This window comes from Monodelphis domestica, chromosome 6, assembly GCF_027887165.1.
Source record: "Monodelphis domestica isolate mMonDom1 chromosome 6, mMonDom1.pri, whole genome shotgun sequence".
NCBI lineage: Eukaryota > Metazoa > Chordata > Mammalia > Didelphimorphia > Didelphidae > Monodelphis > Monodelphis domestica.
In genome coordinates this window covers 15,997,574-16,012,628 of record NC_077232.1, presented here as the reverse complement: position 1 = coordinate 16,012,628, position 15,055 = coordinate 15,997,574, and the positions used below count along the sequence as shown (strand labels likewise).

The window sequence follows — 15,055 nt, the reverse complement described above, 5'->3', positions numbered from 1 at the left end:
GATCAAATCTGGCCTCAGACACTTCCTAGCTGTATGATCCTGGGCAAGTCACTTAACCCCTATTGTCTAGCACTTACCACTCTTCTGCCTTGGAACCGATAGAGAGTATTGATTCCAAGATGGAAGGTAAGGGTTTAAAAAAACTAGAATGAGCTCCTGCTCTTCTCTCTATAAAAGTGAATTATAAATTTTTAAATATACCCCCAGGATATGTCATCTAGCTGTTCAATTCAGCCACCATTGTGCCATGAGCTAGACTGACATCCATTTGAGTTTGTCAAAGATGCTCACCACAGGTGTGTTTGATAAAGAAAACTCCAAACTCCCTAGAATAAAACAGAGTTTTTGCCAAGGTTCAATTTCTGAATCTATTTCCCTCTTACATTTGGTGGCTCTGGGTTACTGAAGTCTTCAGCAACTACCTTAGGGCCATTGGAGGCAAGATACCTTGAAATTAAAAATGAAATGCTAGTTAATTCTTCTATAGCTAAAGTAACAGTCCACTTTATTGGGAAGTTCTCCAAGGCATAAACCCATGTGGAAATCCTTTAAGGAAGAGGAAACCACAGGGGAAAGTAGGTAGACAGGACAGGGGGCAACCTTAGAGGAGAAACTGCAGCTTGGAGCACTTCATTCTCCTGTCTTGGAAATGTGTTAAAGTGGGAGATTTAATCCAAGGGATACTGGGAGAGCTGGTGGAGAGGACAGCTAAGCACCCTGGGTGGTTTTCATAATCGGTTCTAGCAAAAGTTGAACCCAGAGAAGATGAAAGTGGGCAGGAACCCAAGGGGTATCCTCAGAAGAGAGCGATATCCATTTAGTTTGAGGGACTTCTTTAGTTGTTTCCCCCTCTTGGACTAATGAGACAGAACTGATTTGGTCTCAGGAGCATGGATGAAGACAAAGGATCTTTGGGTTGTAGGGAGACATTTGGTCATTGCATTTCTTTCAGAAAGCCCCATCTTGCCCTGACATAGACTGAGTTCTTCTGAAGAGAAATCTCTTATAGTGGAAGTCCCTTGTGCTTCTCACTCCCTTTTTGCTCAGTACTAGTCAGAAAGAGTCACAAGATCTCCCTTGAATAGTGGAGAGAAGAGGAATGAACTGGTGCCCTCCTAGAGCTCCTTCTGCCCTGAATTTCTCACCTCAGAATTCACTGGCTGGCTCTTAGGTACAATCAGAGCCTCTTGATTTGGAGAAAAATATCTTCTTACTAATGCACTGATACAATGGGTCTTGATAGTGGTAGACTCTGTCCCTTCCTTTGTTTATAGTCATTTCCTTATTTCATTCTGAAGAAGCGAGCAAGGCTAGAGAAGTGAGAGTTCTCTTAGAGGACAGGTCTCTGGAATAGCACATGTGTAGGAAATGCCCCTATTCTAACTCCAATGTGGCAGAGTAGATAATGAGAACTTTCTGGTCTTTAAAAGGGTGAATGATGGGCAGAAGAGGGAGAGGGAAGGGGCTTCAGTGGTCAGAGTCTAAAGAAACACATGCAGCTCTCTACCTTCTACCTCCCTGCCAGTATGATTTCACTTGCCTTCAACATGTATCTCAAGTTCTACCTCCATGACGCTTGTTCTCATGGTCATTGAGAGTAGCCAATGATAATTCCTCTTTTCACATCCTAAAACAGTTCCTTTCCTTAGAATTCACCAGAGGGAGCTTAGAGTGCTCCCTTTTATAGTTTTCTTTGTTAATCTTCTCTTTCTCTTTAAAGAGTAAGCTTTGGGAGATAGTTATAGTCAGAAGCAATAAACATTATTAATTACTTAATTTGTGCTAAATTCTGGGATTACAATAATAAAAAGAAAGCTGGTCCCTGCCCACAAGGAGCTTACAATCCACTGAAAGAAGACAATATACAAAAGGAAGCTAAAAATGTGTAGAGGCTGCCAGAAGGTACCTGAGGAGGAGTCATGATGTTCATAGAGTGAAAGCCAAGCAGAACAATGGAAAGAGAAAGAAGAGTTTAGCTGGAGAATTCTGAGCCCTCTATAAATATTAGGAAAGCTTTGGGCAGAGTCCATTATTCTACTCTCCATCCCTTCAAACACAAGGGAGAAGCAGCTGTTGAGGGTAAATCTGAATCAAACTCTACGATGATGAGAATTCAGGTGAGGAACTACTGATGGAAAATGTAGAGATGAAGGGCTTTTCTTCTGTTCCTTTCCCAGTGGCACAACAGAACCCATACCTGGACACATGGTAGATTCTTAGTAAAGCATATGGGGAGTAGAATTCTCAAAGAAGAATGAACTCCTGGAAGTTGCCCAAACCTTCCTCTTTCACCCATATTTGTTTCCTCCATTCCAGGCTCATCAAGTTCCCATTGTGAGGCCGGGGATATGGTGGGAGGAGCAGAGGTTGGCTGCTGGGAGATAACTATTATCCCTCTGCCTTGGAGACATAGGTCTAAGCCATGATCTCTGTGGCCTATTTGCCCCTGGCATAAGGAGGAATTACAATTATAGACTGGAGTTTTCTCATGGTTGGTATAAACTGATCTGTAAAAAGTGACTTCTTACAGCCACCCTTAATTAAGACAATAATATTAAGATAATCAAGCATTAATAAGAATTCATTAAGTGCCTACTAAGTGCTTGGCCCCTTTTTAGATACCCTAAATGAGGAAAAAAACATAAAAGTGAGAAAGTCTCCATTTAACTAGAGGACCCAAAACATAATTAAAAGGTGCAAGGGAAGAATGCTTTGATGTAGGAGTCATAGGCATTGGGAGGGAAGTGTAGATATAGAGTCATAGGTTGCTCAGTCTTTTTCAGAACCAATTTGATTACAGCACCCTGAGGATAAGTGAATAGAAGGAACGAAGAGGTCGTACATATGGTGCCTTGTATATGGCAAGACGACCTCGCGGCCCAGACCCTACTGTTCTGGTAGATGTCTGGCCAGGGAGTAGCCTGGTGTAGACATGTGGATCAGGTAGAAGTAGGATTAAGTAAGGATTCACTCACCTTTCAGTTCAATTATATTTACCAAGGGGGAGTGAGTTAAGCAGGTTACAGCTTACTCACATTTTCTTTGATTTTGGAGAGGGAGTTCAAGGGCTCTGGAGAACCCTATACTTGAGCCAGAGTGGGTATCTCTCCTTCAGCACAGATACTCCCAAAGCACTAGTCAGTCTCAAATCAGTTCTCTTTGCTCTGATCTATGACCACAACCCAGCTTCCTTCCAGATGTGGGTCATATCTAGAACTGGAATAGAGAGTATATTTGGATCTAGACCCACAAGCCCATACCCCCAATTAAAAACAGTCTGGATTGCTATCTTCCCATGTGAAAGACATGACCCTTTGCCTTGGCGTGTCACTGGGTATCTTTCAAGACCTTTCATACCCATTGCCCAATTTTATCCTTTCATTAACCTAAACCTCCTCCAGGGATAACTATTCCCTATTTCTTTCATAAGCCCTGATTCCTGAATATCCCCTTTTCTCTGATCACCTTTTTACTGCTTTTCCTATGATATAGAATCCCAACCTAAATGTGATATCCAGTTGTAGTCAGACCAGGGAAGAGGACTGCATCACTTTGTACTCATCAACCTTTTTTTTCCTTCAGGGGTGAACATTGCATGGGGTTGAGGGAAGGAATGAATGATCTCCTGTTTCATATGACTTCTCTTTTCTTCTTACAGCATCTCAAGTGATCGCATGGAGTCCCAGGATGATTCAAAGGGAGTATTTCCAATCTTATCACAGTCAGGCCCTGAATCCTTCTCACAGGGGCCAGTTGCTAAACCTATACAATATCAACATCAATGGAAAGAACCGCAGCTATATTTCCTGAAAGGAGATCCCAAGGCACTGGGGGTGAGTTCAGGTCCCTCATTCCTGGGAGAGCAGATTTGTATTTTTAACTGTGAGAGACTTGCCAATTTAGAGGCTTGAGAGACAGAAGAAATTAATTTTACTTTTATTTTCATATTGGTAGAGATTAGAATAGCCTGACATACAGTATATGTGTAATAAATGTTTGTTGAATGATTAATTGACCTTAAAATCATAAAGTTAAGTATGACAAAAATTGTTATCCACCTTCAGAGAAAGAACTATTGGCATTGGAATGCAGATGAAAACGTGATTTTTCACCTGTTTATTTGGATAATTGTCTTGGTTTTATATGATTATTTACTTAAAAATGAACAATATGGAATTAAAAAAAAGAAGGAAAAGAAAAAATCATCCTTACGATTACTGTGAGAACTTGCATGAACCTCAAAAAGTCATCTCATTTACCCTTTTCCCTCATTATACAATTGAGGAAACTGAAGTTCTGATGGGTTCAGTGGCTCACCCAAGGTTACAGAATGAAGATGTAGCAAACCTCCATTTTGAACCAAAATCCTTGACTACAAATCCATGTTGCATCATGTGAAAAGTCTTCCGCCTTTTGCATATGAGTCAGTTAAAGAGGTACAATAACTCACGTAGATGGGACTCAAGAACAGTGCACAAATGTGAATCCCTGACTCTCTTCTCAAAATTTTGGGCTATTTCCATTCCAGCTATTGGCTGCCTCAGCATCGTGACCTTTAAGTGACTCAGCAGCTTTCTGGATGGGTTAGACTTGGACGAGGCACCCAGGAAATACCTATTTGGTGTCAGAGAGGGATATTTCCATCTGTTTCCTGAATGTCCTGCTCTAAATCAGTACTGAAATGAAACTTAAGGAGAACTCAGTGTGGGGTTCCATATCTAGGGCTCATGCTAGAAGGCTTTTAGCTTGGACAGGTGTAGGGGAGGCATGGGAAAGGAAGGAGCTAAATGAGATCTTCAGTTTGGCTATGATTATGAGGAGGAATGGGAACCACCATAACAATGTATTGGAGATTCTGCCATGTTCTACTCCCTCTGGGGAGTTCATTAGAGTAGGATTTCCTAGGGAAGTCTCTGGTTCCCCTTCTTGCCCCAACATCTCCTCTGAGAAGGCATCATAGTTGACTAAGATGGAAGACTGCTTTGAGGGAGGGAAAAAAGGGAATTTCTCATCCCTCAGCATTTCAGTGAGGTGAATGTTTCCTTCATGTTCCACAGGTATACATGAACCCAATTTCTGAGGTCTTTTTGTCTCTATTATCTGTCCTTGGATCATGGATGATTGTGTTTTGGTGTAGGTTGAAGATCTGGTGTTCTGGGGAAAATGTCAGCATGACACAATTTTAGTTTTGATCATCATTATTATCTTTATTATTTTAATCATGATTTTCTACATTGATTTCTTCAATCTCAATCAATAAAATAATGAATCAAGTACTGTTTTTTAGCATTTTCCAATTTCTGATGTGTAAATACACATGCAGAAATTTAGTGATTGATTTTCTTGTGTCATTTAGAGTTTATTCCATCACAACCATTAAGATATCAATTTGTTGGGATCATAGAAGACCAAAACATTAATTTCAATCAAGCTATAGCTGTAATGGAAATAGAATTAACCTTTTACAGCTGTTACATTAAGTGCTGATTTTGTTTATCCTCTTCATGGAAGAATGGGGAAAGGGAAAATTGGCTTTTAGGGATGTCCTATAGAGGATGGCTATCCCAGGAATACAGAATCACATCAGTTTTCTAGATAGCATTAACTTTCTGCAACTCACCGTGAAAGCCTCCATGGTGGCCCACGAGATGTCTTTCCCTTGGTTTGGGATGGAACATGTGATTAAGTGGTGTAAGGTGATCTTAAAGAGAAAACCTGCTTTGCCAAAATTAAACTGTTCACATAGTTTAGGGAGTTGGGGGAAATTCTTTGAGTCTAGGTCACTTGCCTAGGATAATACTGACAGTGTACAAAAGAGAAGTAATCAAAGAATTATAATATGATGAATTTTGGGAAAATCTTTGGCATAATAGAGTCCATTGCTCTTCTTTTACAGATGAGGAAGCTGAGGCACAGAGAGAGTAAATGACATGTTCAGCATGTCATAGTCCCTTTGTATCAGAAGCAGAACTTTAATCCAGGTCACTATGACTCAGACCTGATCTTTTTCTACCATGCAACATTGCCTCTGATATTTTCCTTACTAAGAGTAAAGACTCTACTTTGTAAAAGCTTTAGAATTTGTCAAATGTTCTATATGCATTTGGAGCAGCTGGGAATCTCAGTGTTTAGAGTACTGGGCCTGAAGTTACGAATTCTCATATTCCTAAATTCAAATCCAGCCTCCAATATTTACTACCTCAGTGACCCTTGGCAAGTCATTTAACCCTGCTTTTCTCAGTTTCCTTAGCTGTAAAATGAATGACCTGGAGAAATAAATGAGGAATCACTCCAATATCATTGTTAAGAAAATTCCAAATAGGGTCAAAAAGAGTTGAGTATGATGCAACAACAGTCACTATATGTGTTATTTGGGTGAATATAATTACATTTATTAAATTTTAATTTTTGAATTGATTAGTTTTTTATTCTGGTCCTCTGATTCCATTTTAGTAGTGAGCTTTTAAAAATCATTATAAATACAAGTATGACAATTCTTTCATTCATGATCTTAGGAAATTTCCAGGTATATTAGGAAGTTAAATCAAGTGTCTATACAGCCCTCCATCCTTATATGTATGAGGTGGGCTCTGAAAGCAGTTTTTCCTGACCTTTACAGAGCTCTCTATTCACTGAGCTCTCTATATGATGTCTCTGCCTTTTATGAATTCATGATTATTGGATTTTAGAGCAACAAGACATCTTAGAGATCTTCTGGCCCAGCCCCTTCAATTCACGAATGAAGGAACTGAATCCCAGAAAGACAAAAAAACTTGATCATGATTATAGAGGTTATAAGTGGTGGGGTTGAGAGTCAATTCTAATTTCTTTTATTTGAAATACCAGTCAATAATTCAATTAAATAATAATTTTCAATTAACCCTCTACTGCATTAGCTCCATGTTCAGAGAGAAGAGGATCAGTCATTTTTCTCTTTTCTCATTTGAATCTCTTTCTCTTCCAGACTGTCCAGATCATGATTGCCTTCATGAATTTCAGTCTAGGCATGCTCTTTGTTTTGTTTCCTAAAGATATTAATGGTAGAAGACATTTTCTGGTGTACACTGGCTACGTATTCTGGGGAACAGCATTTGTGAGTATAGATAATGAATCTATTTCTGAAATGTATTCTTCCCCTTTGTTCCCTGGAGACAGAAGGCAACCTGCGTCCCAACAACACAGGCCTTCTGTGCAAGGTGTTTCTTTCTCTACTTCCAGTTGGGGATTTGGGGAAGAGTTGATATTCATGAGTATATGCATAAGGGGAAGGGTTGGTATATATATATACATAAACACAGAGGTAATAGTTAAAATATATGTATATAATGTATATATGAATGTTTGGATATACAGACACAGACATACAATCTTTAACATTCATGAATTTAATTTTCACCAAAATCAAATATTTGGATCATTTTAATAGTAACTTCAATTTCACTTTCACCTTGGGAATGATGCACATTCACAGCTAGGTGCAATAAGAAAAAACACACAAACCAGAGTCCCAATGGGACCAAGCGCCCAGCATCCTACTGAGTATCTCACCTGTCTTGTTCACGTCCCAGATTAAAGAGCTCTTGGTACATTGGTTGCATCTTTTCATTGTCTTTAAAGCTCAGGTTTTGTTTTACAATCATGCCCCAAAAGTGTAGTGCAAGTCCTTTGGGCACTGTTATGATCAAACTGAAGCTGCTAAAGCTGACATATTGAAATGGTATATAGATGGTGGATTGAGGCCATGTGCAGTCTAATATGACTTGAATTCATTATGGAGGAGAGGTATAAAAAGGAAAACAAGAGTTGAAACTAGGAGAGGATATATTAACGTTATGTTATGTGTAAAGTTCAAATCTCATGCTAATATATCAAAATTAATCCCCCTCCTCCAAACTAACTCCTCGGGGAGTTTCTTCTTGTCTGAAAACAGACCTGACTTAACTATACTCTCTGAATAAAAATGAAATTCTAAATTACTATCTTATCCTAAGTGAAATTTTAAAATCTTAAATTGATTTGGATTCTTTATCTTCTAAAGCCTCCTTAAAATAATATATTAAATCAAACTTTCAAGTGGAACTGTCAGTTTCACTTCACAGAGAAGCTGATGAAGCTCCTCTTTCTGTCTTCTCTCCAATGGTCCAAGTCTCTGTCAGGTCACACAAGATTGCTCTTCAGCGCCCCCTCTGGTGAAGCAGGGAAAAGCTCTCAGTAAACATTCTCTTAGCTCAGTATGAATCTCAAATCTCAAATCAAACTACCACAAATAACAAACAAATCTTCTTTTCTATCAGAGAATGACCCAGCCCCCAACTCTCTCCAAAACAAGTCAGAGAGGTTGGACCCAGAACTCCCCAACTGAATGTCCTTTATCCTAGGCCTCTTAAAGGGGACAGGGTAAAAGTGGACAAACCCTTTCTCTTACCTGAAACCTGTTTTTAATGAAAGCTAAATAAATTCTCATCACAATATACCCCCCTGTGATTCACTGGGAGACCCATCTCCCCAAAGAATCAAGTAACCCAACTAAACTCATTCTAAAATTAAAACACAAAGAGTTAAAGAGAGGAAGGAAGAAAGAATGAAAGTAAAACATCTTGGTCACCTATTATATATAGATATTTCAGGTTTAGACATTTCTAATTACAAAAATAACATACTTTTAACAACTATACTTTACAAAAGCACAACCAAAAGATAATGATTCCAATTCAACTTAGTTACTATGTAAAAACACTTGCAACACATTATTCCATTTATTACATATAATAATATTCCCCCCAGATGTGGGTATGCCTCCCCCCTCAGGTACCTGCTGAGATATTTTCTTCAATATTTAATTTTTATATTTTTAATATCTATTCATTATTTTATTTTATTTTGATTATTTTATTTATTCATTATTTAAGTTATTAATATTACTATTTAATATGTTGTTTTTATATCAAGAAGAATAATTTTTAAACCATAAATTATACATTTACTATTACATTATAAAACAAACCTTTAAGTACAAAAATCAAACCTTTCATTTAAATGGGAAGTTCAGTGTCCTTGAAATAATCCAGTGTCCATTGTTTTCATTATAGTACAGTGTCCTTTCTAATAGTCTCTAGGTTTAGTCCATTGTGCTTGAAAATACTATCCTATTTTCCAGTTGTCCATTTGTTCCTTCTTGACTCTCAACTTCAACTAATGGTACTCTCTTTACATGGGAACAACGGGTGTTGGTGTTGTCAAAAGCATCTGGAATGGACCTTCCCAGGCTGGCAAAGTTGCTCCTGTTCTGTTAAAGTTCTTAATGTACATCATATCTCCAGGATGTATATCATGCAATGAAAAATCTATTGGTCCAGCCTGTAGAATTGCTCCTAATTCATGCAATTCCTTGATTTTAATCTGCAAATCTCTAATATATTCTGCACTAAGTTTTAATGGTTCTGAGACTATATCTTTTGTTAACACTGTTAGGGGTTTGAACAGGCATAATAGGTGTTAATATTTCTGGGTCTGGAAATTGAAAATTTTCAGTCTCTGATTCTATAGCCCTATCTCCCATTACACCTTCATAATGGACCATGTGTCCCTTTTGGGAATTCTTCTCTTTGAATATTGTTTGCATTTTGATTTTGGCTTTTTGTTAGACATGCCCTATTCCTAATATATTGCAATAATTCATTTGCTTGATCTAGGTTACTACTTTGGTTACTGTTTGTATCACTGTATCTACCATTTTCAATTCTAAAAGTGCCTCAGTTGTAATTGCTGCCATTTCTAAAATTGTTGTTCCTAAATGTGTTTCTGAAATTACCCCCATAATTCCTAAAATTGCTGAGAGTATTATACTAAATTATGTAAAGGAGGCTCTTCAATGGTTATTTTTCTTTCCTGCCAGAGAATAACCTTTGGATTACAATGGGAAAATGGCAACCAGAAAGGTGTTGCCAGAGAAAAGCAAAGAAATAATATTATTGCAATCATTTCCCTTTAATTACTTCATATTACTAGGCTCACATCAAGATACATATGAAAATTCATTAAAGAAAAAGTACAATTGTCTGGAGGCCTCTAGCAGTAACCTTGAAAGAATCATGGAGAATAGGAGAAGTGCTTTAGGACTGGGGAATGGCGTTCATCTTGATTATTGAGAAAGAAAAGACTGTGTGGTCTTCAAATTCCAAATCATTGATTTTGACGTCAATCTGGGCATAATTGTAGAATGTATCTCCCATGATGGGCCAGTGTATGTCTCAAAAGGTGAATAGTCACCACTAAGGAAATAAGATCTCATCAAAGACAAGCTATATGACATTAGCATTCTTTTCTTTTCTTTTCTTTTCTTTTCTTTTCTTTTCTTTTCTTTTCTTTTCTTTTCTTTTTTTTCTTTTCTTTCTTTTCTTTTCTTTCTTTCTTTTCTTTTCTTTTCTTTTTTCTTTTCTTTTCCTTTCCTTTCTTTTCTTTTCTTTTCTTTTCTTTTTTTTTGGCAAGTTTATTTGACCTCAAAGTGATTTATTCTAATTCTTACGATGGAAAAAAAATTCCTTTCCACTAGTTCTTTGTCCAAATGTTTAAGAGGTTCCTTGGAGCATATAATGCATCCACCAGAGACATCACGTCGTCAGGGATAGAAGAAGCAGGGTTCAATGACTGGATAGGGAAGGTTGTATATATTATTGAAAGAAGTGAAGGGTTTAAGATGTTGATGTTTGTCCACAGTTCATCATCTCTGGTTTCCTCTCCATTGCCGCAGAGAAGAGAGCCACGACTATTATGGTAAGTGACATTTCTGTTTTCTGTGCAGGCCTGAGGCAGACTCTGATAATTTCTTGGAATGGGAGGGGGTACATGGAAGGAGACTTAAAAGACAATCTCCTTAACCCAGGCTGGGCTGGAGCAGGTTTGACTGATCACTGCTCTATGGCTGAGCTTTTCCTTGGGAGGAGAAGGAGAATCAATCACTAATGACTACTCTCCCATTGTTCAGATTGCTGCCTGCTAAAGCCTATATATAGTCAGACCAGCAGAAGTACAAAATTCTCCTCTGTAGTTTTCAGTTCCCTCAATCTTCTCAGTTAGCTTTATGCCAAGAACCAAACCTCATTCCCATGCCATGTTGCCTGCCTGGGAAAACATAAGGACTTTGGGAGCTGAGCAGTTTTCCACTTGGTCCTTGCAGATAGCAAACACTCAGTGGTGCACTTGCTCCCAGATTCTGCTGTTAGATTCACCCTTGGCTCTTAAGTAAGGCCAAAACGTGATAGCGGCTCTATAAGCTCGTGCTAATGGGTTGACTGTTTTCTGACTTCTCACTGCTTTTAGGTCCAAAGCAGCCTAGCAATGAACGTTGTCAGCTCAGTGATGGCTGGCCTGGGAATCATCTTTCTCTCAATCAATTTCCTAACGCATATATTCCTTTATGACTGTCGTGAACAAGGTTCCCATTTTTCCTGCATTATATTAAAGTCTATATTTCTGGTGAGTATTTCCAGGATGGGGCCAGTTATGATGATTGATCTCTGGAATGGGCAATCTTTATAGGTCAGGGCAGAAACACTGAGGTTCCTGAAGAAGTCTGAACCTTTTGAAAAGAGGCAAGTTGCTTGTGTTGGGAAACAGGAAATTTCTTGATATTTTTGGCCTTCTTCCTGTGGTCTCAGCCAGAAATGTCAACTGTGGAAGATGCAAAGGATCAAAAACAATTGATATTTCCAGTTCAATCACTTTCAATTCAATTTCAAAAATACATAACTGATGAGGCAGTTATCATGATATGTGAGGTGATAAACTATATGGAACTTACTATCTAATTTTTAATTGGAGGACAAATATTGGAAAAAAGACCTTTCAGATATTGACAGGTAAGGTAATTGTCAAGGAGAGCTTCAGGTGGTGCTTAAGGAGAGAGATTCCCTTTTTAAATGGGAGAGTGGGTGGCAAGTCAAGAAAGTGTTGAAGGAGAGGATGTCAATTGATGAGAGTATACCATAGCCTTTTCCTAGCCTGTGGTGGGTGTGAGCACTGCTATTGCAAAGGGAGAGAGCAAGACACTGTTACAGGAGGACAGTGTGTCCAAGGCTCACCTTATTGGAGATTAGAATAGGGGAATAACTAAAACAAGAGACAGTGGACAGAGGATCAGAAAAGCTGGATCCAGAGATTAGGTACAGCCTTACCATGTATGAGTTCCTCAAACAAATTCCTTTATTCCCCTATCCCTTAGCAGATTATTCACTTTTAAGTGCTCTCCTATGATTGGATTTTTGGTGGGGCCTGGGGGAAACTCAGGGAGTAGCCGATGACTGACTAAGTAATCCAGAAGCCACCAAATATTCAAGGAAAACAATCATAGAAATTGAATCCTGGATAATCAATAAACCAATAAATGTTTATTTTCTCTAAAAGGAGATATGATTCTATCTCTGTGTAGAGTGTTTGGGGTACTTTTTTAATCAACCAAATCTGTACCCAGTACCCATGATTGGCCCAGACGAATGCCAGCATGGCTTGTGTAAGGGGTAGAGCACAAGGGATGAAAATCTATGTGACCATAGACAGGGCAGCTTGTATTTCTGAACCTTCCTTTTTTGATGTACAAAATGGGGATCTTTGAACAATACCTTTCAACAGATTATTGTAAAGAAAATACTTTGTGAATTTAAAAAATGTGATTTGTTATTATGATGATAAATAATAACAGAAGTAATAATATTGTTAATATTGAGATATCACTTCAATGCTTGCATAGTGCTTTACGGTGTCTTAAGTTTTATCTCCGGAATATCCCCCTCCTCTTAACCTGCCCCTCTCAGTGCTCCCCTTTACCGCATTTCTACCTGAGCTGTTAGATGAAGGGCCTTGTGGGCACCCCTAACTATTTTCTGTTTGGTCCTTTTTCCAGGGAATCAATGTCATTCTGTTAATCCTAGCGATCTTAGAATTTCTGGTCTCCATTATCACCTCATGCTTTGGTTGCAAGGGATTGGGCTGTGACCAGAGTGAGGTGAGTAGTTGATGGCATGTGGTGACTTTCATGGGAATGTGCTACTGTGATTATCCTGGGAAGATCAGTCAGCAGGTCAGTGTGGTGATCACTGAGAGGACAAGCCATTTTCAGAGAAGCCAGCTTGAGACTTAAGCATCATATCCGATGACAGAAACAAACCAATCCCTAAGGCTACTAGTGAGTTCAGTCAGAAGATCCTGGGCACAAAGAGTCACAAGTCTATGTGTAAATCCTTCTGACCTTTCTCCCAAACCACCATCTCCCTTCTAGACTTCACCATTCACCTTCCAAATAGGTAGGCTCCGTATTCCTATTCAAAAAAGACGAAGAAAGGAAATATCTTTTCTGTTCTATCCATTTCAGTTTCCAAGATGGGGGGAAAGGAATTGGATGAGGGAATGGTATCGTGAATTTGATATCATACATAATGCATCTCTGTTACACTGCATCTCCCTAGAAAGTGTGTGGGGCACAGCCCCTGACAACTTACTTATGAGTACTAGATGGGAAGAAAGTCACTAATGAGGCATGACCAGATATATTCTACTTAGACCAATGGCATCTCCTTACGTCTTATTAACTGGGAATCCATTGACTTGGGTTTACTTGGATTATGGTGATGCTTTTATATTTAAACTAATTAAAACAGACTGTAAGAGATTCAACCTTTTCTTTTCCTAACCCCTTAGGACATGTTTCAGAGAGCTGTGTATCTAAGAGTGAACCTAGAGAAAGATTAAGATCCAGAAATGTGACGGGCACTGGGGGAGATGAGTTGAGAGTAAATAAGAAAAATGAATGTATATGAGAAGTTAGTCAGTCAGTGTCCTCAATAGCATCCTCCTTTTTTTGCATTCTTTTAGAAATATTTATTTATTTCAGTTATATGTAGAAACATTTTTTCTTTTTTATATCTGGTTTATCCTTTGACTTAATTGATTAACTTATTGCAGAGCCCAGATAAGCTTCACTCATACTTAAATGAGGAAAGTGGGGCCAGGAAAAAGAAAGCTTTCTTTTTACCCCCAAAGGGCACATAGTGGCACTCAAGCCTAGAGGTTACACCTTTTGGCTCTCATTCATAGTATACTCTGCATAGTATACAATTTGGTTAGACCACACAGCAAAAATCTTTCCTGGACCAGGAAAAGGTGGGTTGTTTGATGTTGATGTTGGTGATGCTGATGATGATGTTGACAATACTGTTGATGATGTTGATGTTGATGATATTGATGCTACCATTGCTGATGTTGATCATCCTTCTCTTGTTTATCTGTTGCTTAACAGTTCTTAACAGAAAGGTATTTTCACTAGTTTTTCTACATGAATACTATTTATTGCTCTATTTCTTCACCTTCATGTGACTCATGTATGGGGTTTCTATTGGCTTTACAGGTCACTATCCTCATGCCTCCCTCGTCCTATTACTTGCCAGAGAACCCTGCTGCTGAAGCATACAACAGAGGGACAATGCCTCAACATCCAGTCATTGACACAGCAACTGCACTACCAGGAAGCCACCCTGATGATAGTGTATAGGAAACTTGCTTCCCTTTCCTTTCTTGGCTGTTTCTAAATGAAAGATTGAGCAAATCAACCATATTTTCCTGAATTTCTTTGTTCGTAGTCATTTTCAGCATTGGTCACAGAATCCTCACTTCTCCTTTCCTGTCTCGCACAACAAGCCACTAACGAGCTCTGTGTTTGCTCACAACAATATCAGCAAAATGGGCAGTGAATGGGATTTTTCTGTGGCTACCCTCTCTGTATAGCCCGCCTTAGTCAGCCTATGGATCTGGGAGACAGAGTTCCTAGAAACTGAAGGAAGGGATCTGGAAGAGATGGAGACAAAAGCCCCAAATTAGGTCTTCTTCTGTCCCTCTTGAGTGAAGAATCTCAACTTTTGGAATCTTTTGCTGTTTTCACCTGAGGATATACTGGGATTCCACCTCCAGTGATCTGGATTATGGTATATGGTTTCACAAGGGAGAATGTTGAAAGAAGGGGGAAGAAGAGGTAATTATTATAATAAGGCCATTGTTGAGGATGTGG

At 38.7% G+C, this 15,055-nt stretch overlaps 1 protein-coding gene across 1 annotated transcript in view; it reads left to right on the top strand.

Annotated features, from left to right (window-relative positions):
• Nucleotides 1-14,600, top strand: part of LOC103095221 (membrane-spanning 4-domains subfamily A member 4A-like) — a 29,548-nt gene extending 14,948 nt beyond the window's left edge. The window contains exons 2-7 of the mRNA XM_056801678.1: nucleotides 3,659-3,833; nucleotides 6,965-7,093; nucleotides 10,717-10,773; nucleotides 11,320-11,475; nucleotides 12,899-13,000; nucleotides 14,399-14,600. Coding sequence (XP_056657656.1) covers nucleotides 3,675-3,833; nucleotides 6,965-7,093; nucleotides 10,717-10,773; nucleotides 11,320-11,475; nucleotides 12,899-13,000; nucleotides 14,399-14,542 — 747 coding nt within the window. The 5' untranslated portion in view covers nucleotides 3,659-3,674 and the 3' untranslated portion in view covers nucleotides 14,543-14,600. The remainder of the gene's footprint in view (nucleotides 1-3,658; nucleotides 3,834-6,964; nucleotides 7,094-10,716; nucleotides 10,774-11,319; nucleotides 11,476-12,898; nucleotides 13,001-14,398) is intronic.
• Nucleotides 14,601-15,055: the final 455 nt, after the last annotated feature.